The following is a 20,478-nucleotide window of genomic DNA, read 5'->3' on the forward strand; positions in this document are numbered from 1 at the left end:
GGCATCGATCAGTGTAAACAAATCATAACACTAACCCTCCAGAAGTTTGGGTGTTACACTGTTACCCTGAAAACGGCTGTATTTCACCAAGCCCACGTGGCCCAATGGATAAGGCACCGGCCTCCTACACTAAGACATTGGTGATAGCCGGGGATTGCGGGTTCGAGTCCCGTCGTGGGTAATGCATTCTTTTGCAATTGTTTTCTTCTTTGTTTTACGTTTTTCAACAATACACATAGTGAGAATTGACACCCACCTTTGCCTTTTCTATAACTGAAAAGAATTGGTAAGTGCATTGCCTTTCAGGCATCGATCAGTGTAAACAAATCATAACACTAACCCTCCAGAAGTTTGGGTGTTACACTGTTACCCTGAAAACGGCTGTATTTCACCAAGCCCACGTGGCCCAATGGATAAGGCACCGGCCTCCTACACTAAGACATTGGTGATAGCCGGGGATTGCGGGTTCGAGTCCCGTCGTGGGTAATGCATTCTTTTTGCAATTGTTTTCTTCTTTGTTTTTACGTTTTTCAACAATACACATAGTGAGAATTGACACCCACCTTTGCCTTTTTCTATAACTGAAAAGAATTGGTAAGTGCATTGCCTTTCAGGCATCGATCAGTGTAAACAAATCATAACACTAACCCTCCAGAAGTTTGGGTGTTACACTGTTACCCTGAAAACTGCTGTATTTCACCAAGCCCACGTGGCCCAATGGATAAGGCACCGGCCTCCTACACTAAGACATTGGTGATAGCCGGGGATTGCGGGTTCGAGTCCCGTCGTGGGTAATGCATTCTTTTTGCAATTGTTTTCTTCTTTGTTTTTACGTTTTTCAACAATACACATAATGAGAATTGACACCCACCTTTGCCTTTTTCTATAACTGAAAAGAATTGGTATGTGCATTGCCTTTCAGGCATCGATCAGTGTAAACAAATCATAACACTAACCCCTCCAGAAGTTTGGGTGTTACACTAATACACTGAAAACGGCTGTATGTCACCAAGCCCACGTGGCCCAATGGATAAGGCACCGGCCTCCTACACTAAGACATTGGTGATAGCCGGGGATTGCGGGTTCGAGTCCCGTCGTGGGTAATGCATTCTTTTTGCAATTGTTTTCTTCTTTGTTTTTACGTTTTTCAACAATACACATAGTGAGAATTGACACCCACCTTTGCCTTTTTCTATAACTGAAAAGAATTGGTAATTGCATTGCCTTTCAGGCATCGATCAGTGTAAACAAATCATAACACTAACCCTCCAGAAGTTTGGGTGTTACATTGTTACCCTGAAAACTGCTGTATTTCACCAAGCCCACGTGGCCCAATGGATAAGGCACCGGCCTCCTACACTAAGACATTGGTGATAGCCGGGGATTGCGGGTTCGAGTCCCGTCGTGGGTAATGCATTCTTTTTGCAATTGTTTTCTTCTTTGTTTTTACGTTTTTCAACAATACACATAGTGAGAATTGACACCCACCTTTGCCTTTTTCTATAACTGAAAAGAATTGGTAAGTGCATTGCCTTTCAGGCATCGATCAGTGTAAACAAATCATAACACTAACCCTCCAGAAGTTTGGGTGTTACATTGTTACCCTGAAAACGGCTGTATTTCACCAAGCCCACGTGGCCCAATGGATAAGGCACCGGCCTCCTACACTAAGACATTGGTGATAGCCGGGGATTGCGGGTTCGAGTCCCGTCGTGGGTAATGCATTCTTTTTGCAATTGTTTTCTTCTTTGTTTTTACGTTTTTCAACAATACACATAGTGAGAATTGACAACCACCTTTGCCTTTTTCTATAACTGAAAAGAATTGGTAAGTGCATTGCCTTTCAGGCATCGATCAGTGTAAACAAATCATAACACTAACCCTCAAGAAGTTTGGGTGTTACATTGTTACCCTGAAAACTGCTGTATTTCACCAAGCCCACGTGGCCCAATGGATAAGGCACCGGCCTCCTACACTAAGACATTGGTGATAGCCGGGGATTGCGGGTTCGAGTCCCGTCGTGGGTAATGCATTCTTTTTGCAATTGTTTTCTTCTTTGTTTTTACGTTTTTCAACAATACACATAATGAGAATTGACACCCACCTTTGCCTTTTTCTATAACTGAAAAGAATTGGTAAGTGCATTGCCTTTCAGGCATCGATCAGTGTAAACAAATCATAACACTAACCCCTCCAGAAGTTTGGGTGTTACACTAATACACTGAAAACGGCTGTATGTCACCAAGCCCACGTGGCCCAATGGATAAGGCACCGGCCTCCTACACTAAGACATTGGTGATAGCCGGGGATTGCGGGTTCGAGTCCCGTCGTGGGTAATGCATTCTTTTTGCAATTGTTTTCTTCTTTGTTTTTACGTTTTTCAACAATACACATAGTGAGAATTGACACCCACCTTTGCCTTTTTCTATAACTGAAAAGAATTGGTAATTGCATTGCCTTTCAGGCATCGATCAGTGTAAACAAATCATAACACTAACCCTCCAGAAGTTTGGGTGTTACATTGTTACCCTGAAAACTGTTGTATTTCACCAAGCCCACGTGGCCCAATGGATAAGGCACCGGCCTCAGACCTCCCTTGATTCGGAGGTGTGTGGACGTGTTGACGAGAGAGTGATAGATTTTCTCGGATATCATCGTTTATACTTGCGTCTGGATTTCAATTCGGTGCTTAGAAGGTAGGAAAACATTCACAATGTAATTGTAGGTGAACCTGCCGTATTAGCAAGCACTTTGGTGCGTGCTCAAGACTTTGTCTTTCTTGTTGATATCTTGCCGACTGGATACAAAATGGCGGACATCAAATCAAAAAGAAAGTATCAGAAAGACTGCACAATTGAAGTTCATGTTGGAGATAATAAAGTTATAAGTGCAACTATGCTATCCAATGCATTGGTGGAATATGTATCTGATGTGTGGGCATGTGTTTTGAAAGGCACCGATTGCTATGACGTAACAGTCCCAGATACTACTGAAGCAAGGATTCTTGCAGAAACCGATGACTTGGTCATAGGAGATCAACACATCTCATTTAGACTTCTTCACAGTGACAGCGTGGTTGTATCATTTTTACATCTCCCGCCTTACATTGATGATGTAGAAATTGAAAGGCTTCTTATCAAAAGAGGAATAACAATGAAAAGTGATATACAACACAGGACTCTGAAAGGCACAAACATTTTTGACGGAACACGATATGTGCGGGTTGTATTTCCCCCTCAGTGCACCTCATTACCATATTCTATGGGATTTAACACCCTAGATGGATATAGGTACTTTAGAGTTATACATAACAATCAAGAGCGTTTATGTTTCAAGTGCAATTCTGGGGGGCCACATGGTCAAAGATTGCCCAAATACCAAATGCTTTAAATGCAATGGACAAGGGCATATAGCCAGAAATTGCAATGCAGAAAGAAAACAGGAACGCAATTGCGATATATGTTTTCGTCCAATTGATATTTGCAACTGTTTCTCTGATGTTGAAGATAATGATCAGAGCAGTGTTTCTGATTCTGAGCTGGAGAGAGCTAGCCCCAACGAAATCTTGGGATGAGGTTCCTCTGGACCATGAGTCAAATGAGAACCATACAGATGGACCAGAAGAAGAAAAAGACAATGAAGAGGAAGAGACAAAAGGAGAAGAAAAGGAAAGAAAGGCTGAGGAAGCACATCCACGTGCAGTTCCGTCTTCTGAGATCATTCCTAGTTGTGACAAGGAGAAGGACAATGACAGCACGGACAAGAACGCTTTGTCTCAAGATAGACTTGACATAACAGAAGATGATAAAGACATTCAACAAACACTTGTGACACCTGCTAAGTGGACAATTTCTTCACGTAAACGTGCAAGAAGGCACAAACTACAGCCAAAGTTAACAGACACAGTAATACATAGCAATGACTTGAAAAATAAAGTGAGAGAAAGCAAAAAAGACCAACAAAAGAAAAAGAAAGCAGAAAAGGTCAACGACAGAAGAGAACTATCAGGTGTGTCGAAAAGTGTTATGGAAACCTCATAATGTTGTTCATTATCCATCTATTTCTCTTTATTGTAATGGTCACAATATGGTCATGGAATGTAAATGGACTCCGTGATATAGCTAAAATGCAAAATGTATTTGCACTAATTCAGAATTCGCACGTTGATATTGCATTTTTGCAGGAAACCTTTTGGTCAGATGAATATATAGAAAAATATAAACATTTATGGCCAGGAACTATTTTATATTCTAATGCAGAAAATGACAGAAGAGGTGTAGCGATATTAGTCTCAACTGGTTTTGAGCAAAAAGTTACGATGCTTAAAAAGATGAAGATGGAAGAATAATAAAGGCTTCTTTATCTATTGAAGATAGAACAGTGAGTTTATTAAATGTGTATGCCCCAAATGAGATTAAGGAGAGAATACATTTCTTCAACAATTTAAGAAAATGGATTGAAAAAGAACATTTAATTTGTGCTGGGATTTTAATGAGATAATAAATCCTTTACTTGATAAGGGCATAAATACTACATCGTTTAACATTCAAAGTAGCAACGTTTTAAACAATTTTCTCACCAATAACAACTTTGTTGATATATGGAGGTATAAAAACTATGACAAAAAAGAGTTTACTAGAATGCAGTATGTGTTAGGAGTTCTTAAACAATCTAGAATTGATCTCATAATTGTTTCAAGAGATCTTATTACAAGCGCTATAAACAGTTACATTAGATACTCCTCTGTGAGTGATCACAGCATAGTTGCACTGAGGTTGGACTTTTCTTCAGTAGAAAGAGGTCCTGGGGTATGGATTTTTAATAATCAGCTTCTGGAAGATTTTACATTCTACCTAAGAATTATTGCATTAATAGAGGAGGCAAAACAGTGCCCTTTACTTAAAACAGAGCCATTGATATGGTGGGATAACTTAAAATACAAGTTCAAAACATTTTCCAGATTTTATGCATCTAAAAAAGGCAACCAAGCAAAAGCTGATTATTACAAAATTCAAAATAAGCTTAGAATTGAATATCATAAAATATCCTCCATTCCTGGCTATACATCTACTGATTTACAATCATTGGAAAATGAACTTGAGATATATGAGAATAATAAATGCAAGGGTGCCATTCTCAGGTCAAAAGCACAGTGCACGCTGGATTCAGATAGAAACACCAGTTACTTTCTGAATCTTGAAAAACTAAACAACAGGCTAATTCAATAACATCACTCTTCAAGGAAGATGGTACGATAGCCAGGAGCACAGAGGATATTTTGGATACTGCTCAGCAATTTTACTCATCCTTATTTAATGCCGAGCAATGTAATTTAGTAAAACAACAGGGCCTCATTGATAACATTGAAAAAACTTTCTGAGGAAGAAAAAATTCATGTGACCTACCTATTTCTCAGAGTGAGCTTACAGTGGCACTCAAAGGAATGAAAAAGAATAAATTACCTGGCCCGGACGGGCTAACTGTTGAGTTTTATTTAAAGTTTTGGGATATTTTATGTCCCTTCTTTTTAGAAGTTGTGGATGGTATACACAAAGAACATAATCTTTCTCGTTCCATGAAAAAGAGTATTATCAGTTTGTTTTATAAAAAGAAAGGAGACAAGAGAGACATTAAGTGTTACAGACCTATTTCATTGATTAATGTAGATTCTAAACTCATATCAAGAGTGTTATCGTTGAGATTGAGAAATGTCATGGCTTCAATTGTCTCCCCTGAACAATCTTGTTGTGTACCAGGAAGAGACATAGCCAACAACCTTCACTCTGTTCGAGATGTTATTGATGTTATCAATAATCGTAATGATGACTCATATCTCATAAAAATAGATCAAGAAAAAGCTTTTGACAGGGTTTCACACCAATATTTATTTCAAATTCTTAGGAAATTTAACTTTGGAGATTTATTCATTTCATGGATTAAGATCTTATATACTGATATAAAGAGTTCTGTGAAGTGCAATGGCCATTTGACACCGTATTTCACACTAACCCGTGGAGTTCGGCAAGGGGATCCAATGAGTTCTATGCTATACGTTTTGATATCAGAGCCACTGAATTTAATCATCAGAAATAATCCTGATATTCATGGAATTAGCATCAGCAATGATATTAACTCTTTAATATACCAACATGCTGATGACACTACAATTACTGTCTCAGATGTTAACTCTGTCCTTGAAACATTTAGTACAGTTAACCTATATTGTGAGGCAACAGGTGCAAAATCAACATTGAAAAATCTGAAATTTTGTTATTGGGTAAAAATAGGTTTAGTGATTTTTCAATCAAAATTCCGGTTAAAGTTAAGAGGGATTGTATAGAAATACTGGGCATTTATTTTGGCATGGACAAAGCAATGTGTGAAACATTAAATTGGGGAAAGAAAATAGACAAAATACAAGCACTGTTAAATTCATGGCTTCGCAGACAACTTACTTTACAAGGCAGAGCCATTGTTATTAATATCTTGATGAGCTCTCGTTTGTGGTATATGTTCACTGTACTACCTGTTCCGTATTGGGTTGAGAATAAATTCACTCAATTGTTCAGGAATTTTTTGTGGCACAATAAAACTGCCAAAATAGCACACAATACATGCATTGGTGTTTGTTTAGATGGAGGTCTTAATATACCAAATTTACGTTTACGAAAATATGCATTGAGGCTGAAATTGCTGAGAGTCTTTGTCAATTGCCAGCTCAATTGTATTTGGAAACAAACCATTGTATATTTTATGTCACATCTTTTGACAATGAACTTAGGAATTTATGCATTATCTCTTGAATATGATAAAACCTATTTACAGAATATAAGCCCATTTTATGCTGAACTATTAGCTGCATGGAATGAATTGAACGAAGGAAAAAGACCATTACTTAAAAATGTAGAAGACATCATGAATCAGCCACTATTTAAAATCCATTAATTACATTTAATGGAAAAACTCTTATGTTTCAATCGTTTATTTCAAGTGGAATTATTTGTATCAAACATATTTGTTTTGAAGTCATTCCAAAATTCATGTCTGGACACATTATTGTGAAAATAGTCCATGACACCTTACCTGAGATGGATATTAGTACCATACAACAATGTTATGGGGTTATTTTATTAGCGCTTCCATCAGAGTGGAAAAAGATAATTTTATCAGAGGTTGCCACAAAGCCCCCCATCAGGGAACATAATATGCACTGTTGATGAACAGGATCTGTCTGTTGATTTATTTACAACAAAATTTTGTTATGAAGTTCTCAGGAAAAACATTTCAAGAAACCAGTAGCTATCTCTTGGTGGAATCAAATTGCTTTAGATATCAATTGGAAAGATATTTGGCTGAATGTATGGGGAAAAGATAAATCAACAGATTCCGTACAGTTAGATTTCAAAATTGCTCATAATATTGTCTTCACATATGATAAACTCCTAAAATTGGACTGTCAAACACTGATGTTTGTCCAGTGTGTCAAAGTGAAACAGAAGACATTTTACATCTATTCATCTTCTGCAAAGAGTTATCTTCCTTGCAAGAACTGGTGACTGAAATGTTGACAGATGTGTGCCAGGATACAGGATTTAGTTTTGGACAGTTATCCCTCTGGTTATTGTTTGGATTCTTACCAGAAAAGAAGTTGTCATGTAAATCATTCATGGACATTGTATTGTCAATTTATCGTCTTGCTGTATTTAAAAGGAGAGTTATATTGAGCCAAAACACAATCTCATTTCACATGAGGGCATTTTTCAAATCATTGATAAAACGCCATTTTAGCCTGTTGTTGTATAAATATTCGAAAACAAATCAATCACACATTTTCACTCAAAAATATGTCATGAGCAATGCATTCATATCGTTAGATGGAAATGAGATTATTCTCAATCCACCTTTAGATTAGAACAATACGTAGTTCATTACATCTGTAGAAGTGCATGTATTAGAGCTGAATGAAATACATTTCATATTTATTCATGTACACATGTGGATTGTAAATTGTAAAATACTTATGAATATGCTTTCTCTCTTTACAATTGATATGTTAACCACTACCACCCAAACTCTGTGATAAATATTTTATTTTTGAGGTGGTAGTGTGAGCACTGTCTGCGCCTGTAATTATCCAATCATGTGAATAAATATTTTAATGAAAAAAAAAAAAAAAAAAAGGCACCGGCCTCCTACACTAAGACATTGGTGATAGCCGGGGATTGCGGGTTCGAGTCCCGTCGTGGGTAATGCATTCTTTTTGCAATTGTTTTCTTCTTTGTTTTTACGTTTTTCAACAATACACATAGTGAGAATTGACACCCACCTTTGCCTTTTTTTCTATAACTGAAAAGAATTGGTAAGTGCATTGCCTTTCAGGCATCGATCAGTGTAAACAAATCATAACACTAACCCTCAAGCAGTTTGGGTGTTACACTGTTACCCTGAAAACGGCTGTATTTCACCAAGCCCACGTGGCCCAATGGATAAGGCACCGGCCTCCTACACTAAGACATTGGTGATAGCCGGGGATTGCGGGTTCGAGTCCCGTCGTGGGTAATGCATTCTTTTGCAATTGTTTTCTTCTTTGTTTTACGTTTTCAACAATACACATAGTGAGAATTGACACCCACCTTTGCCTTTTTCTATAACTGAAAAGAATTGGTATGTGCATTGCCTTTCAGGCATCGATCAGTGTAAACAAATCATAACACTAACCCCTCAGAAGTTTGGGTGTTACACTGTTACCCTGAAAACGGCTGTATTTCACCAAGCCCACGTGGCCCAATGGATAAGGCACCGGCCTCCTACACTAAGACATTGGTGATAGCCGGGGATTGCGGGTTCGAGTCCCGTCGTGGGTAATGCATTCTTTTGCAATTGTTTTCTTCTTTGTTTTACGTTTTCAACAATACACATAGTGAGAATTGACACCCACCTTTGCCTTTTTCTATAACTGAAAAGAATTGGTAAGTGCATTGCCTTTCAGGCATCGATCAGTGTAAACAAATCATAACACTAACCCTCAAGCAGTTTGGGTGTTACACTGTTTGACCCATGTCAAATGGATCGAAAACTGTAGTATTTCACCAAGCCCACGTGGCCCAATGGATAAGGCACCGGCCTCCTACACTAAGACATTGGTGATAGCCGGGGATTGCGGGTTCGAGTCCCGTCGTGGGTAATGCATTCTTTTGCAATTGTTTTCTTCTTTGTTTTACGTTTTCAACAATACACATAGTGAGAATTGACACCCACCTTTGCCTTTTTCTATAACTGAAATGAATTGGTAAGTGCATTGCCTTTCAGGCATCGATCAGTGTAAACAAATCATAACACTAACCCTCAAGCAGTTTGGGTGTTACACTGTTACCCTGAAAACGGCTGTATTTCACCAAGCCCACGTGGCCCAATGGATAAGGCACCGGCCTCCTACACTAAGACATTGGTGATAGCCGGGGATTGCGGGTTCGAGTCCCGTCGTGGGTAATGCATTCTTTTTGCAATTGTTTTCTTCTTTGTTTTTACGTTTTCAACAATACACATAGTGAGAATTGACACCCACCTTTGCCTTTTCTATAACTGAAAAGAATTGGTAAGTGCATTGCCTTTCAGGCATCGATCAGTGTAAACAAATCATAACACTAACCCTCAAGCAGTTTGGGTGTTACACTGTTACCCTGAAAACGGCTGTATTTCACCAAGCCCACGTGGCCCAATGGATAAGGCACCGGCCTCCTACACTAAGACATTGGTGATAGCCGGGGATTGCGGGTTCGAGTCCCGTCGTGGGTAATGCATTCTTTTGCAATTGTTTTCTTCTTTGTTTTACGTTTTTCAACAATACACATAGTGAGAATTGACACCCACCTTTGCCTTTTTCTATAACTGAAAAGAATTGGTAAGTGCATTGCCTTTCAGGCATCGATCAGTGTAAACAAATCATAACACTAACCCTCCAGAAGTTTGGGTGTTACACTGTTACCCTGAAAACGGCTGTATTTCACCAAGCCCACGTGGCCCAATGGATAAGGCACCGGCCTCCTACACTAAGACATTGGTGATAGCCGGGGATTGCGGGTTCGAGTCCCGTCGTGGGTAATGCATTCTTTTTGCAATTGTTTTCTTCTTTGTTTTACGTTTTTCAACAATACACATAGTGAGAATTGACACCCACCTTTGCCTTTTCTATAACTGAAAGAATTGGTAAGTGCATTGCCTTTCAGGCATCGATCAGTGTAAACAAATCATAACACTAACCCTCAAGAAGTTTGGGTGTTACACTGTTACCCTGAAAACGGCTGTATTTCACCAAGCCCACGTGGCCCAATGGATAAGGCACCGGCCTCCTACACTAAGACATTGGTGATAGCCGGGGATTGCGGGTTCGAGTCCCGTCGTGGGTAATGCATTCTTTTTGCAATTGTTTTCTTCTTTGTTTCTACGTTTTTCAACAATACACATAGTGAGAATTGACACCCACCTTTGCCTTTTTCTATAACTGAAAAGAATTGGTAAGTGCATTGCCTTTCAGGCATCGATCAGTGTAAACAAATCATAACACTAACCCTCAAGCAGTTTGGGTGTTACACTGTTACCCTGAAAACGGCTGTATTTCACCAAGCCCACGTGGCCCAATGGATAAGGCACCGGCCTCCTACACTAAGACATTGGTGATAGCCGGGGATTGCGGGTTCGAGTCCCGTCGTGGGTAATGCATTCTTTTTGCAATTGTTTTCTTCTTTGTTTTACGTTTCTCAACAATACACATAGTGAGAATTGACACCCACCTTTGCCTTTTTCTATAACTGAAAAGAATTGGTAAGTGCATTGCCTTTCAGGCATCGATCAGTGTAAACAAATCATAACACTAACCCTCAAGCAGTTTGGGTGTTACACTGTTACCCTGAAAACGGCTGTATTTCACCAAGCCCACGTGGCCCAATGGATAAGGCACCGGCCTCCTACACTAAGACATTGGTGATAGCCGGGGATTGCGGGTTCGAGTCCCGTCGTGGGTAATGCATTCTTTTGCAATTGTTTTCTTCTTTGTTTTTACGTTTTCAACAATACACATAGTGAGAATTGACACCCACCTTTGCCTTTTCTATAACTGAAAAGAATTGGTAAGTGCATTGCCTTTCAGGCATCGATCAGTGTAAACAAATCATAACACTAACCCTCAAAGCAGTTTGGGTGTTACACTGTTACCCTGAAAACGGCTGTATTTCACCAAGCCCACGTGGCCCAATGGATAAGGCACCGGCCTCCTACACTAAGACATTGGTGATAGCCGGGGATTGCGGGTTCGAGTCCCGTCGTGGGTAATGCATTCTTTTGCAATTGTTTTCTTCTTTGTTTTTACGTTTTTCAACAATACACATAGTGAGAATTGACACCCACCTTTGCCTTTTTCTATAACTGAAAAGAATTGGTAAGTGCATTGCCTTTCAGGCATCGATCAGTGTAAACAAATCATAACACTAACCCTCAAGCAGTTTGGGTGTTACACTGTTACCCTGAAAACGGCTGTATTTCACCAAGCCCACGTGGCCCAATGGATAAGGCACCGGCCTCCTACACTAAGACATTGGTGATAGCCGGGGATTGCGGGTTCGAGTCCCGTCGTGGGTAATGCATTCTTTTGCAATTGTTTTCTTCTTTGTTTTACGTTTTCAACAATACACATAGTGAGAATTGACACCCACCTTTGCCTTTTTCTATAACTGAAAAGAATTGGTAAGTGCATTGCCTTTCAGGCATCGATCAGTGTAAACAAATCATAACACTAACCCTCAAGCAGTTTGGGTGTTACACTGTTACCCTGAAAACGGCTGTATTTCACCAAGCCCACGTGGCCCAATGGATAAGGCACCGGCCTCCTACACTAAGACATTGGTGATAGCCGGGGATTGCGGGTTCGAGTCCCGTCGTGGGTAATGCATTCTTTTTGCAATTGTTTTCTTCTTTGTTTTACGTTTTCAACAATACACATAGTGAGAATTGACACCCACCTTTGCCTTTTTCTATAACTGAAAAGAATTGGTAAGTGCATTGCCTTTCAGGCATCGATCAGTGTAAACAAATCATAACACTAACCCTCAAGCAGTTTGGGTGTTACACTGTTACCCTGAAAACGGCTGTATTTCACCAAGCCCACGTGGCCCAATGGATAAGGCACCGGCCTCCTACACTAAGACATTGGTGATAGCCGGGGATTGCGGGTTCGAGTCCCGTCGTGGGTAATGCATTCTTTTGCAATTGTTTTCTTCTTTGTTTTACGTTTTCAACAATACACATAGTGAGAATTGACACCCACCTTTGCCTTTTTCTATAACTGAAAAGAATTGGTAAGTGCATTGCCTTTCAGGCATCGATCAGTGTAAACAAATCATTAACACTAACCCTCAAGCAGTTTGGGTGTTACACTGTTACCCTGAAAACGGCTGTATTTCACCAAGCCCACGTGGCCCAATGGATAAGGCACCGGCCTCCTACACTAAGACATTGGTGATAGCCGGGGATTGCGGGTTCGAGTCCCGTCGTGGGTAATGCATTCTTTTGCAATTGTTTTTCTTCTTTGTTTTACGTTTTCAACAATACACATAGTGAGAATTGACACCCACCTTTGCCTTTTTCTATAACTGAAAAGAATTGGTAAGTGCATTGCCTTTCAGGCATCGATCAGTGTAAACAAATCATAACACTAACCCTCAAGCAGTTTGGGTGTTACACTGTTACCCTGAAAACGGCTGTATTTCACCAAGCCCACGTGGCCCAATGGATAAGGCACCGGCCTCCTACACTAAGACATTGGTGATAGCCGGGGATTGCGGGTTCGAGTCCCGTCGTGGGTAATGCATTCTTTTGCAATTGTTTTCTTCTTTGTTTTTACGTTTTCAACAATACACATAGTGAGAATTGACACCCACCTTTGCCTTTTTCTATAACTGAAAAGAATTGGTAAAGTGCATTGCCTTTCAGGCATCGATCAGTGTAAACAAATCATAACACTAACCCTCAAGCAGTTTGGGTGTTACACTGTTACCCTGAAAACGGCTGTATTTCACCAAGCCCACGTGGCCCAATGGATAAGGCACCGGCCTCCTACACTAAGACATTGGTGATAGCCGGGGATTGCGGGTTCGAGTCCCGTCGTGGGTAATGCATTCTTTTGCAATTGTTTTCTTCTTTGTTTTTACGTTTTTCAACAATACACATAGTGAGAATTGACACCCACCTTTGCCTTTTTCTATAACTGAAAAGAATTGGTAAGTGCATTGCCTTTCAGGCATCGATCAGTGTAAACAAATCATAACACTAACCCTCAAGCAGTTTGGGTGTTACACTGTTACCCTGAAAACGGCTGTATTTCACCAAGCCCACGTGGCCCAATGGATAAGGCACCGGCCTCCTACACTAAGACATTGGTGATAGCCGGGGATTGCGGGTTCGAGTCCCGTCGTGGGTAATGCATTCTTTTTGCAATTGTTTTTCTTCTTTGTTTTTACGTTTTTCAACAATACACATAGTGAGAATTGACACCCACCTTTGCCTTTTTCTATAACTGAAAAGAATTGGTAAGTGCATTGCCTTTCAGGCATCGATCAGTGTAAACAAATCATAACACTAACCCTCAAGCAGTTTGGGTGTTACACTGTTACCCTGAAAACGGCTGTATTTCACCAAGCCCACGTGGCCCAATGGATAAGGCACCGGCCTCCTACACTAAGACATTGGTGATAGCCGGGGATTGCGGGTTCGAGTCCCGTCGTGGGTAATGCATTCTTTTTGCAATTGTTTTCTTCTTTGTTTTTACGTTTTTCAACAATACACATAGTGAAAATTGACACCCACCTTTGCCTTTTTCTATAACTGAAAAGAATTGGTAAGTGCATTGCCTTTCAGGCATCGATCAGTGTAAACAAATCATAACACTAACCCTCAAGCAGTTTGGGTGTTACACTGTTACACCTGAAAACGGCTGTATTTCACCAAGCCCACGTGGCCCAATGGATAAGGCACCGGCCTCCTACACTAAGACATTGGTGATAGCCGGGGATTGCGGGTTCGAGTCCCGTCGTGGGTAATGCATTCTTTTGCAATTGTTTTTCTTCTTTGTTTTACGTTTTTCAACAAAACACATAGTGAGAATTGACACCCACCTTTGCCTTTTTCTATAACTGAAAAGAATTGGTAAGTGCATTGCCTTTCAGGCATCGATCAGTGTAAACAAATCATAACACTAACCCTCAAGCAGTTTGGGTGTTACATTGTTACCCTGAAAACGGCTGTATTTCACCAAGCCCACGTGGCCCAATGGATAAGGCACCGGCCTCCTACACTAAGACATTGGTGATAGCCGGGGATTGCGGGTTCGAGTCCCGTCGTGGGTAATGCATTCTTTTTGCAATTGTTTTCTTCTTTGTTTTACGTTTTCAACAATACACATAGTGAAAATTGACACCCACCTTTGCCTTTTTTCTATAACTGAAAGAATTGGTAAAGTGCATTGCCTTTCAGACATCGATCAGTGTAAACAAATCATAACACTAACCCTCAAGCAGTTTGGGTGTTACATTGTTACACTGAAAACGGCTGTATTTCACCAAGCCCACGTGGCCCAATGGATAAGGCACCGGCCTCCTACACTAAGACATTGGTGATAGCCGGGGATTGCGGGTTCGAGTCCCGTCGTGGGTAAAAGCATTCTTTTGCAATTGTTTTTTCTTCTTTGTTTTTACGTTTTTCAACAAAACACATAGTGAGAATTGACACCCACCTTTGCCTTTTTCTATAACTGAAAAGAATTGGTAAGTGCATTGCCTTTCAGACATCGATCAGTGTAAACAAATCATAACACTAACCCTCAAGCAGTTTGGGTGTTACATTGTTACACTGAAAACGGCTGTATTTCACCAAGCCCACGTGGCCCAATGGATAAGGCACCGGCCTCCTACACTAAGACATTGGTGATAGCCGGGGATTGCGGGTTCGAGTCCCGTCGTGGGTAATGCATTCTTTTGCAATTGTTTTCTTCTTTGTTTTTACGTTTTTCAACAATACACATAGTGAAAATTGACACCCACCTTTGCCTTTTTCTATAACTGAAAAGAATTGGTAAGTGCATTGCCTTTCAGGCATCGATCAGTGTAAACAAATCATAACACTAACCCTCAAGCAGTTTGGGTGTTACACTGTTACACTGAAAACGGCTGTATTTCACCAAGCCCACGTGGCCCAATGGATAAGGCACCGGCCTCCTACACTAAGACATTGGTGATAGCCGGGGATTGCGGGTTCGAGTCCCGTCGTGGGTAATGCATTCTTTTTGCAATTGTTTTCTTCTTTGTTTTTACGTTTTTCAACAATACACATAGTGAGAATTGACACCCACCTTTGCCTTTTTCTATAACTGAAAAGAATTGGTAAGTGCATTGCCTTTCAGACATCGATCAGTGTAAACAAATCATAACACTAACCCTCAAGCAGTTTGGGTGTTACATTGTTACACTGAAAACGGCTGCGCCAGTTGGCAGTTAGTTATTAGCGAGTTAACACAATGACTCTTAGAGTTATCTCCCTCAAACATAAACTCGCTTTCCCAGTTTTATGTTCGGTTCTTCGGTCTGTCTGTGTGTCGCCTTGGCTTCAACAATAAAGTGTTTGGATTTGATTGCACGTGTCCTTGGTGTTTATCGTGGAGGCGGAACCTTCTCCATTGGCGTGGTGGCAGCGATATGGATTGACTACATGACCTACGCTTCCCGGTAACTACTAAAAGCGTAAGCGGTCAGTCAGTCAGTCAGCATATTGGTTGGATAGCCGTGTGATCGTTGTAACTGTCAAAATGCATACACATAGAGGCCCGAAGCAATGGTGTCTTACAAAATCTGAGACAGTTAATTCCTTTGAGAACTGGAAACAAAATCTCCATTACACTCTGTCACTAGACCAGAATTTTGCACCCTTTTTGGTGGATGGTGTGACCTGGACGAAGAAAACTCGTGATAACCCTCGACGTGGTTTTGTAAACGATGGCGATGATGTTGATATAGCCATTCGTCGTACTTCTGAACAGAAAGTGACAATGCTTGAACTTATGCTTGGCCAGATCGCCAATTATTGCCCTGTTATTGCTAGAAGCACCATTGTCAAGAAGTCAACCTCTCTCAGCAACATTTGGCAGGAAATACGTTTACATTACGGATTTCAGTCAACTGGATCACATTTTCTGGACTTTGCCAACATTTCTTTGTTACCAGATGAGCGTCCTGAAGACCTTTACCAGCGTCTGGTTGCCTTCGTTGAAGATAACTTGATGAAGACTGGGGGTAATATCACACACCATGGAGAAGAAATCATTGAGGATGAAGAATTATCCCCATCTCTTGAGAACTTTATTGTGCTCACGTGGCTTAGCCTCATACATAAGGACTTACCCAAATTGGTTAAGCAACGCTATGGCACTGAACTACGTTCTCGTACCCTTGCATCCATAAAGCCTGAAATCTCTCAAGCTATGTCCTCCCTTCAAGATGAAATTATGACTAATCAGGACATGAAAGTTATGAGAACTGCAACGTCATTCCCTACTCAGGACAAACGGCAACACTCTCGCTCAAGCCGTTTCCCTCACAAGAAAACTGACAAGTCTTGTCCTTTGTGCAAGTTGGCTGACAGACCTGATCGCCATTTTCTGAGTGAGTGCAGTTACCTTCCGGCTAGTGATAAACGTTATCTAGCTAAGGCTCGACAGATCGTTACTTGCCCTTGAGGGACCGATTCCCACGATAGTCATGACCAAACCCCTGATGATGACTGCGACGTTAAAGAATATGAGGAACCAGTCGGTGTGATGAGAGTCCAAGTATCTCAGTCCCCCTGCCTCAATACCTTTTACCAACATCACTTGGCACGCATTACCTTGGACAGTGGTGCCACCGGGAACATGGTGAAGTTATCTGTGGCAAAGAACTTGGATCTTGACGTCAAGATTAGCACCCAGTCAGCCAGGCAAGCAGATGGTGTTTCGCCCCTCAGAGTTGTGGGGGAAGTTAGTGCTGTCTTCGTTCGTGGCCAGGAAGAATTCACATTCGAGGGTCTTGTTGTTGAGGATTTGGATGTCGACATTTTAGCAGGCATTCCCTTTATGGAATTGAATGATGTTTATGCCAGACCCGCTAGGCGACAAATCTTTCGAGGTGAACGTGTCATCGTAGATTACAGCCATTCAGGGAAGGAGTCAAAGCTTGATCAACACACCGTTGCGAACAGTCCCACCACTATTTGGCCAGGAGACTACATTGAGCTGGAAGTTCCACCGGAGTTCACTACACATGATGACCATCTCGCCCTGGAACCTAGGGTTGAAAACTCTCCCATCGGGAAACAAAACTGGCCAGAGGTTGACATCGTTCCCAGTGTCTGCGGACGGATACGCATCCCGAACCTGACGGATGGGCCTTTGTCATTGAAACATGCACACTTCTGCCAGGTGAGACATGTCGTAGATGCCCCCGACAAAGTACAACCCACAGACTCTGTCATCACTAGCCAAAATGTGTCGCTCCAGAAGAAGCAGCAAAGTGGTTTCTCTCAAGCTGTTAAGTTGGATCCGGATCATGCCCTACCCCCAGATACGCTGCAGAAGTTCAGAACCTTACTTGATGAGTATGACGATGTCTTTGATCCCAACTTCAAAGGTTATAATGGAGCTTCTGGTCCTGTATATGCTGCAGTCAACATGGGCCCTGTGTTGCCTCCTCAAAGGAAAGGTAGAGTACCCCAGTATGCCAGAGATAAACTTGAAGAGTTGCAAGCCAAGTTCAACGATCTTGAAGCTAAAGGAGTGTTTGTTCGACCCGAAGATGTTGGGGTAACTGCTGAGTACCTTAACCCATCCTTTCTTGTGAAGAAACCTCAGGGCGGCTTTCGCTTAGTTACAGCTTTCTCAGATGTCGGACGATATTCAAAGCCCAAACCATCACTTCTCCCGGATGTTGATTCCACTCTACGACAGATTGCTCAGTGGCGATTCCTCATTTCCACGGATTTCACCAATGCCTTCTACCAGATACCTTTAGCTCGTGACTCCATGAAGTTCTGTGGTGTAGCAACCCCTTTCAGAGGTGTACGGATGTATGCAAGATCTGCAATGGGCATGCCTGGATCCGAGACTGCGTTGGAGGAGTTGATGTGCCGTGTACTTGGCGACCTACTTGAAGAAGGGGTGGTAGTAAAACTTGCTGATGACCTGTATTGTGGTGGTAATTCGCTTGATGATCTATACAGCAACTGGAAACGTCTACTGGAGACTCTTCACAAGAACAGTCTCAATCAATCTCTGCATCGAAGACCATTATTGCACCCACATCCACAACCATCCTCGGTTGGATCTGGAGAAACGGTACGATCTCTGCAAGCCCTCACCGGATCTCTACATTGTCTGCTTGTGCTCCTCCTGAGAAAGTGAAAGGACTCCTGTCCTATGTAGGGACATACAAAGTACTGGCACGAGTTATTCCCAACTGCTCATCTATCCTGGCACCCCTTGATGATGCTATTGCCGGAAAGCAGTCAACTGATCGAATACATTGGACTGAAGATCTCATCCAACTGTTCAGGGATTCTCAGAGGGCTCTCAACTTGTCGTGTACTCACTCTTCCACGTACTGGTGACCAGTTATGGGTTGTCACCGATGGTTCAGTTAAGAGACAGGGTGTTGGTGCTGCTACCCTCTATGTTACTTTCGAAACAACAAGCCTCTCCTTGCCAGTTTCTTCAGCTCCAAGCTCCGAGGTCATCAAGTGAAGTGGTTACCATGTGAAATAGAAGCACTTTCCATCGCTTTAGCTGTCAAACACTTCAGCCCTTACATGATCCAGTCAAGGCATAAGACTTGTGTTCTCACTGATAGTAAGCCTTGTGTGCAAGCCTTTGAGAAATTGTGCAGGGGAGAATTTTCTGCCAGTCCACGAGTGTACACATTCCTCTCCATTGTGAGCCACCATCAAGCATCTATTCGTCACCTTGCAGGTGCCGCAAACCTGCCTTCGGATTTTGCGAGCAGAAATGCCCCAGATTGCCATGAACCTACTTGTCAAATTTGCTCTTTCGTGGCTCGTACAGAAGATTCGGTTGTCCGTATCACTTCCATTCAGGACTTTATCACTGGAGAGTCAAGATTACCATTCACAAGCAGAGCTGCCTGGAAATCCATCCAGTCAGAGTGCAGTGATCTTCGACGCACACATGCCCATCTCACTCAAGGTACACGTCCGTCCAAGAAGTTGACTAACATCAGGGCCGTTAAACGTTACCTACAGGTCGCTTCCATTGCGCGGGATGGCTTACTTGTTGTTGTCAAGGAGGAGCCTTTCACGTCTAACAGAGAACGGATCATTGTACCGCGTGAAATTGTCAGCGGATTACTGACTGCCCTGCACATTCAACTCAATCATCCGACCAATCACCAGATGAAACAGGTCATACAGGCGCTACTTCTATGCCTTGGATCTTGACAAGACTATTGAAGACACCACTGCCAGTTGCCATAGATGTCAATCACTTCGCAGTTTACCACATACAGTGATCCAACAGTCCACTGGAGACCTGCCTGATACTATTGGAATCAGTTTCGCGGCGGACGTTGTTAAGCGCAACCGGCAATTCATACTTGTAGTCGGGGAATGTGTCACATCTCTTACACTGTCCTGTCTACTTTCGATGACGAACGTCGACACACTCCGCAGCTCAATTATTGCTTTGTGCAGTGAAGTTCACCCAATGGATGGACCGCCTGCTGTCATTCGAACTGATCCAGCTCCCGGTTTTGTAGCCCTTGTTAATGACAGGTTTATGAAACAAAATGGTGTAGTTATTGAAATCGGTCGAGTCAAGAACAAGAATAAGAACCCAGTTGCAGAAAGAGCTGTTCAAGAACTCATAACTGAGTTACTGCGTCAAGACCCTCAGTGCAGTTACGTCTCGCCCCTCAACCTTTCTCTTGCCACTGCGTCTGAACTCATGGATCAGAACCAGAGGTTTCTCCGCCAGGAAATGTGGACACAACGCGACCAGCACACAAACTCTCAGATGCCTATACATGACATGGATCTAATTCTTAGTCAACACGGCCAACGTGTGTCCAATCATTTATCAAGTGAGAAGTCTAAGACTCCCACCCTCAAGCAGGGTCTGACACCTGACATTGATGTAGGAAGCATAGTCTACATTCACAGCGATGGCTCCAAGTCCGTGCCGTGATCGTTACATTGTCACAGCAGTTGACAATGACTGGTGCAACGTTAAGTAAATTTACCCGGATCACAACTTGAAACACTTCCTATAGAGTGAAAAGCCGGAGGTGTTACTCTGTTACAAAACCTTCACTGCAACAAGCATCCACTTTGTCGGCTGATCTTCAATATCTGCCAGTGGGAGATGAACATGACAGATTCCCAAAGTCTCTACCT

At 41.9% G+C, this 20,478-nt stretch overlaps 1 protein-coding gene and 31 non-coding genes across 32 annotated transcripts; all 32 read left to right on the forward strand.

Annotated features, from left to right (window-relative positions):
- The first annotated feature begins 90 nt into the window (after positions 1–90).
- On the forward strand, positions 91–181 carry Trnar-ccu. The gene is given in 2 exon segments: positions 91–127; positions 146–181. It is a non-coding gene; the product is annotated as a tRNA-Arg (tRNA).
- A 214-nt stretch (positions 182–395) lies between these two features.
- On the forward strand, positions 396–486 carry Trnar-ccu. The gene is given in 2 exon segments: positions 396–432; positions 451–486. It is a non-coding gene; the product is annotated as a tRNA-Arg (tRNA).
- Positions 487–703: 217 nt separating this feature from the next.
- On the forward strand, positions 704–794 carry Trnar-ccu. Its single transcript is given in 2 exon segments — positions 704–740; positions 759–794. It is a non-coding gene; the product is annotated as a tRNA-Arg (tRNA).
- A 218-nt stretch (positions 795–1,012) lies between these two features.
- Trnar-ccu lies at positions 1,013–1,103 on the forward strand. The gene is given in 2 exon segments: positions 1,013–1,049; positions 1,068–1,103. It is a non-coding gene; the product is annotated as a tRNA-Arg (tRNA).
- A 217-nt stretch (positions 1,104–1,320) lies between these two features.
- Trnar-ccu lies at positions 1,321–1,411 on the forward strand. The gene is given in 2 exon segments: positions 1,321–1,357; positions 1,376–1,411. It is a non-coding gene; the product is annotated as a tRNA-Arg (tRNA).
- A 217-nt stretch (positions 1,412–1,628) lies between these two features.
- Positions 1,629–1,719, forward strand: Trnar-ccu. The gene is given in 2 exon segments: positions 1,629–1,665; positions 1,684–1,719. It is a non-coding gene; the product is annotated as a tRNA-Arg (tRNA).
- Positions 1,720–1,936: 217 nt separating this feature from the next.
- Trnar-ccu lies at positions 1,937–2,027 on the forward strand. Its single transcript is given in 2 exon segments — positions 1,937–1,973; positions 1,992–2,027. It is a non-coding gene; the product is annotated as a tRNA-Arg (tRNA).
- Positions 2,028–2,245: 218 nt separating this feature from the next.
- Positions 2,246–2,336, forward strand: Trnar-ccu. Its single transcript is given in 2 exon segments — positions 2,246–2,282; positions 2,301–2,336. It is a non-coding gene; the product is annotated as a tRNA-Arg (tRNA).
- Positions 2,337–3,509: 1,173 nt separating this feature from the next.
- Positions 3,510–4,040, forward strand: LOC124260641. The gene has a single exon (XM_046694971.1). The coding sequence runs from the start codon at positions 3,510–3,512 to the stop codon at positions 4,038–4,040; it is 531 nt and encodes a 176-aa protein (XP_046550927.1).
- A 4,428-nt stretch (positions 4,041–8,468) lies between these two features.
- On the forward strand, positions 8,469–8,559 carry Trnar-ccu. The gene is given in 2 exon segments: positions 8,469–8,505; positions 8,524–8,559. It is a non-coding gene; the product is annotated as a tRNA-Arg (tRNA).
- Positions 8,560–8,773: 214 nt separating this feature from the next.
- Trnar-ccu lies at positions 8,774–8,864 on the forward strand. The gene is given in 2 exon segments: positions 8,774–8,810; positions 8,829–8,864. It is a non-coding gene; the product is annotated as a tRNA-Arg (tRNA).
- A 229-nt stretch (positions 8,865–9,093) lies between these two features.
- Positions 9,094–9,184, forward strand: Trnar-ccu. The gene is given in 2 exon segments: positions 9,094–9,130; positions 9,149–9,184. It is a non-coding gene; the product is annotated as a tRNA-Arg (tRNA).
- A 214-nt stretch (positions 9,185–9,398) lies between these two features.
- Trnar-ccu lies at positions 9,399–9,489 on the forward strand. The gene is given in 2 exon segments: positions 9,399–9,435; positions 9,454–9,489. It is a non-coding gene; the product is annotated as a tRNA-Arg (tRNA).
- A 215-nt stretch (positions 9,490–9,704) lies between these two features.
- Positions 9,705–9,795, forward strand: Trnar-ccu. Its single transcript is given in 2 exon segments — positions 9,705–9,741; positions 9,760–9,795. It is a non-coding gene; the product is annotated as a tRNA-Arg (tRNA).
- Positions 9,796–10,010: 215 nt separating this feature from the next.
- Trnar-ccu lies at positions 10,011–10,101 on the forward strand. The gene is given in 2 exon segments: positions 10,011–10,047; positions 10,066–10,101. It is a non-coding gene; the product is annotated as a tRNA-Arg (tRNA).
- A 214-nt stretch (positions 10,102–10,315) lies between these two features.
- Positions 10,316–10,406, forward strand: Trnar-ccu. The gene is given in 2 exon segments: positions 10,316–10,352; positions 10,371–10,406. It is a non-coding gene; the product is annotated as a tRNA-Arg (tRNA).
- A 217-nt stretch (positions 10,407–10,623) lies between these two features.
- Positions 10,624–10,714, forward strand: Trnar-ccu. Its single transcript is given in 2 exon segments — positions 10,624–10,660; positions 10,679–10,714. It is a non-coding gene; the product is annotated as a tRNA-Arg (tRNA).
- A 216-nt stretch (positions 10,715–10,930) lies between these two features.
- Positions 10,931–11,021, forward strand: Trnar-ccu. The gene is given in 2 exon segments: positions 10,931–10,967; positions 10,986–11,021. It is a non-coding gene; the product is annotated as a tRNA-Arg (tRNA).
- A 215-nt stretch (positions 11,022–11,236) lies between these two features.
- Trnar-ccu lies at positions 11,237–11,327 on the forward strand. Its single transcript is given in 2 exon segments — positions 11,237–11,273; positions 11,292–11,327. It is a non-coding gene; the product is annotated as a tRNA-Arg (tRNA).
- Positions 11,328–11,543: 216 nt separating this feature from the next.
- Trnar-ccu lies at positions 11,544–11,634 on the forward strand. Its single transcript is given in 2 exon segments — positions 11,544–11,580; positions 11,599–11,634. It is a non-coding gene; the product is annotated as a tRNA-Arg (tRNA).
- A 214-nt stretch (positions 11,635–11,848) lies between these two features.
- Positions 11,849–11,939, forward strand: Trnar-ccu. The gene is given in 2 exon segments: positions 11,849–11,885; positions 11,904–11,939. It is a non-coding gene; the product is annotated as a tRNA-Arg (tRNA).
- Positions 11,940–12,154: 215 nt separating this feature from the next.
- Positions 12,155–12,245, forward strand: Trnar-ccu. The gene is given in 2 exon segments: positions 12,155–12,191; positions 12,210–12,245. It is a non-coding gene; the product is annotated as a tRNA-Arg (tRNA).
- Positions 12,246–12,460: 215 nt separating this feature from the next.
- On the forward strand, positions 12,461–12,551 carry Trnar-ccu. Its single transcript is given in 2 exon segments — positions 12,461–12,497; positions 12,516–12,551. It is a non-coding gene; the product is annotated as a tRNA-Arg (tRNA).
- Positions 12,552–12,766: 215 nt separating this feature from the next.
- Trnar-ccu lies at positions 12,767–12,857 on the forward strand. Its single transcript is given in 2 exon segments — positions 12,767–12,803; positions 12,822–12,857. It is a non-coding gene; the product is annotated as a tRNA-Arg (tRNA).
- A 216-nt stretch (positions 12,858–13,073) lies between these two features.
- Positions 13,074–13,164, forward strand: Trnar-ccu. The gene is given in 2 exon segments: positions 13,074–13,110; positions 13,129–13,164. It is a non-coding gene; the product is annotated as a tRNA-Arg (tRNA).
- A 216-nt stretch (positions 13,165–13,380) lies between these two features.
- Positions 13,381–13,471, forward strand: Trnar-ccu. The gene is given in 2 exon segments: positions 13,381–13,417; positions 13,436–13,471. It is a non-coding gene; the product is annotated as a tRNA-Arg (tRNA).
- A 218-nt stretch (positions 13,472–13,689) lies between these two features.
- Positions 13,690–13,780, forward strand: Trnar-ccu. The gene is given in 2 exon segments: positions 13,690–13,726; positions 13,745–13,780. It is a non-coding gene; the product is annotated as a tRNA-Arg (tRNA).
- Positions 13,781–13,998: 218 nt separating this feature from the next.
- Positions 13,999–14,089, forward strand: Trnar-ccu. The gene is given in 2 exon segments: positions 13,999–14,035; positions 14,054–14,089. It is a non-coding gene; the product is annotated as a tRNA-Arg (tRNA).
- A 216-nt stretch (positions 14,090–14,305) lies between these two features.
- Positions 14,306–14,396, forward strand: Trnar-ccu. Its single transcript is given in 2 exon segments — positions 14,306–14,342; positions 14,361–14,396. It is a non-coding gene; the product is annotated as a tRNA-Arg (tRNA).
- Positions 14,397–14,612: 216 nt separating this feature from the next.
- On the forward strand, positions 14,613–14,703 carry Trnar-ccu. Its single transcript is given in 2 exon segments — positions 14,613–14,649; positions 14,668–14,703. It is a non-coding gene; the product is annotated as a tRNA-Arg (tRNA).
- A 219-nt stretch (positions 14,704–14,922) lies between these two features.
- Positions 14,923–15,013, forward strand: Trnar-ccu. The gene is given in 2 exon segments: positions 14,923–14,959; positions 14,978–15,013. It is a non-coding gene; the product is annotated as a tRNA-Arg (tRNA).
- A 216-nt stretch (positions 15,014–15,229) lies between these two features.
- Positions 15,230–15,320, forward strand: Trnar-ccu. Its single transcript is given in 2 exon segments — positions 15,230–15,266; positions 15,285–15,320. It is a non-coding gene; the product is annotated as a tRNA-Arg (tRNA).
- The last annotated feature ends 5,158 nt before the right edge of the window (positions 15,321–20,478 follow it).

The sequence above is a fragment of the Haliotis rubra genome, unplaced genomic scaffold, assembly GCF_003918875.1.
Source record: "Haliotis rubra isolate DU_JTF1 unplaced genomic scaffold, ASM391887v1 Scf770, whole genome shotgun sequence".
Lineage (NCBI taxonomy): Eukaryota > Metazoa > Mollusca > Gastropoda > Lepetellida > Haliotidae > Haliotis > Haliotis rubra.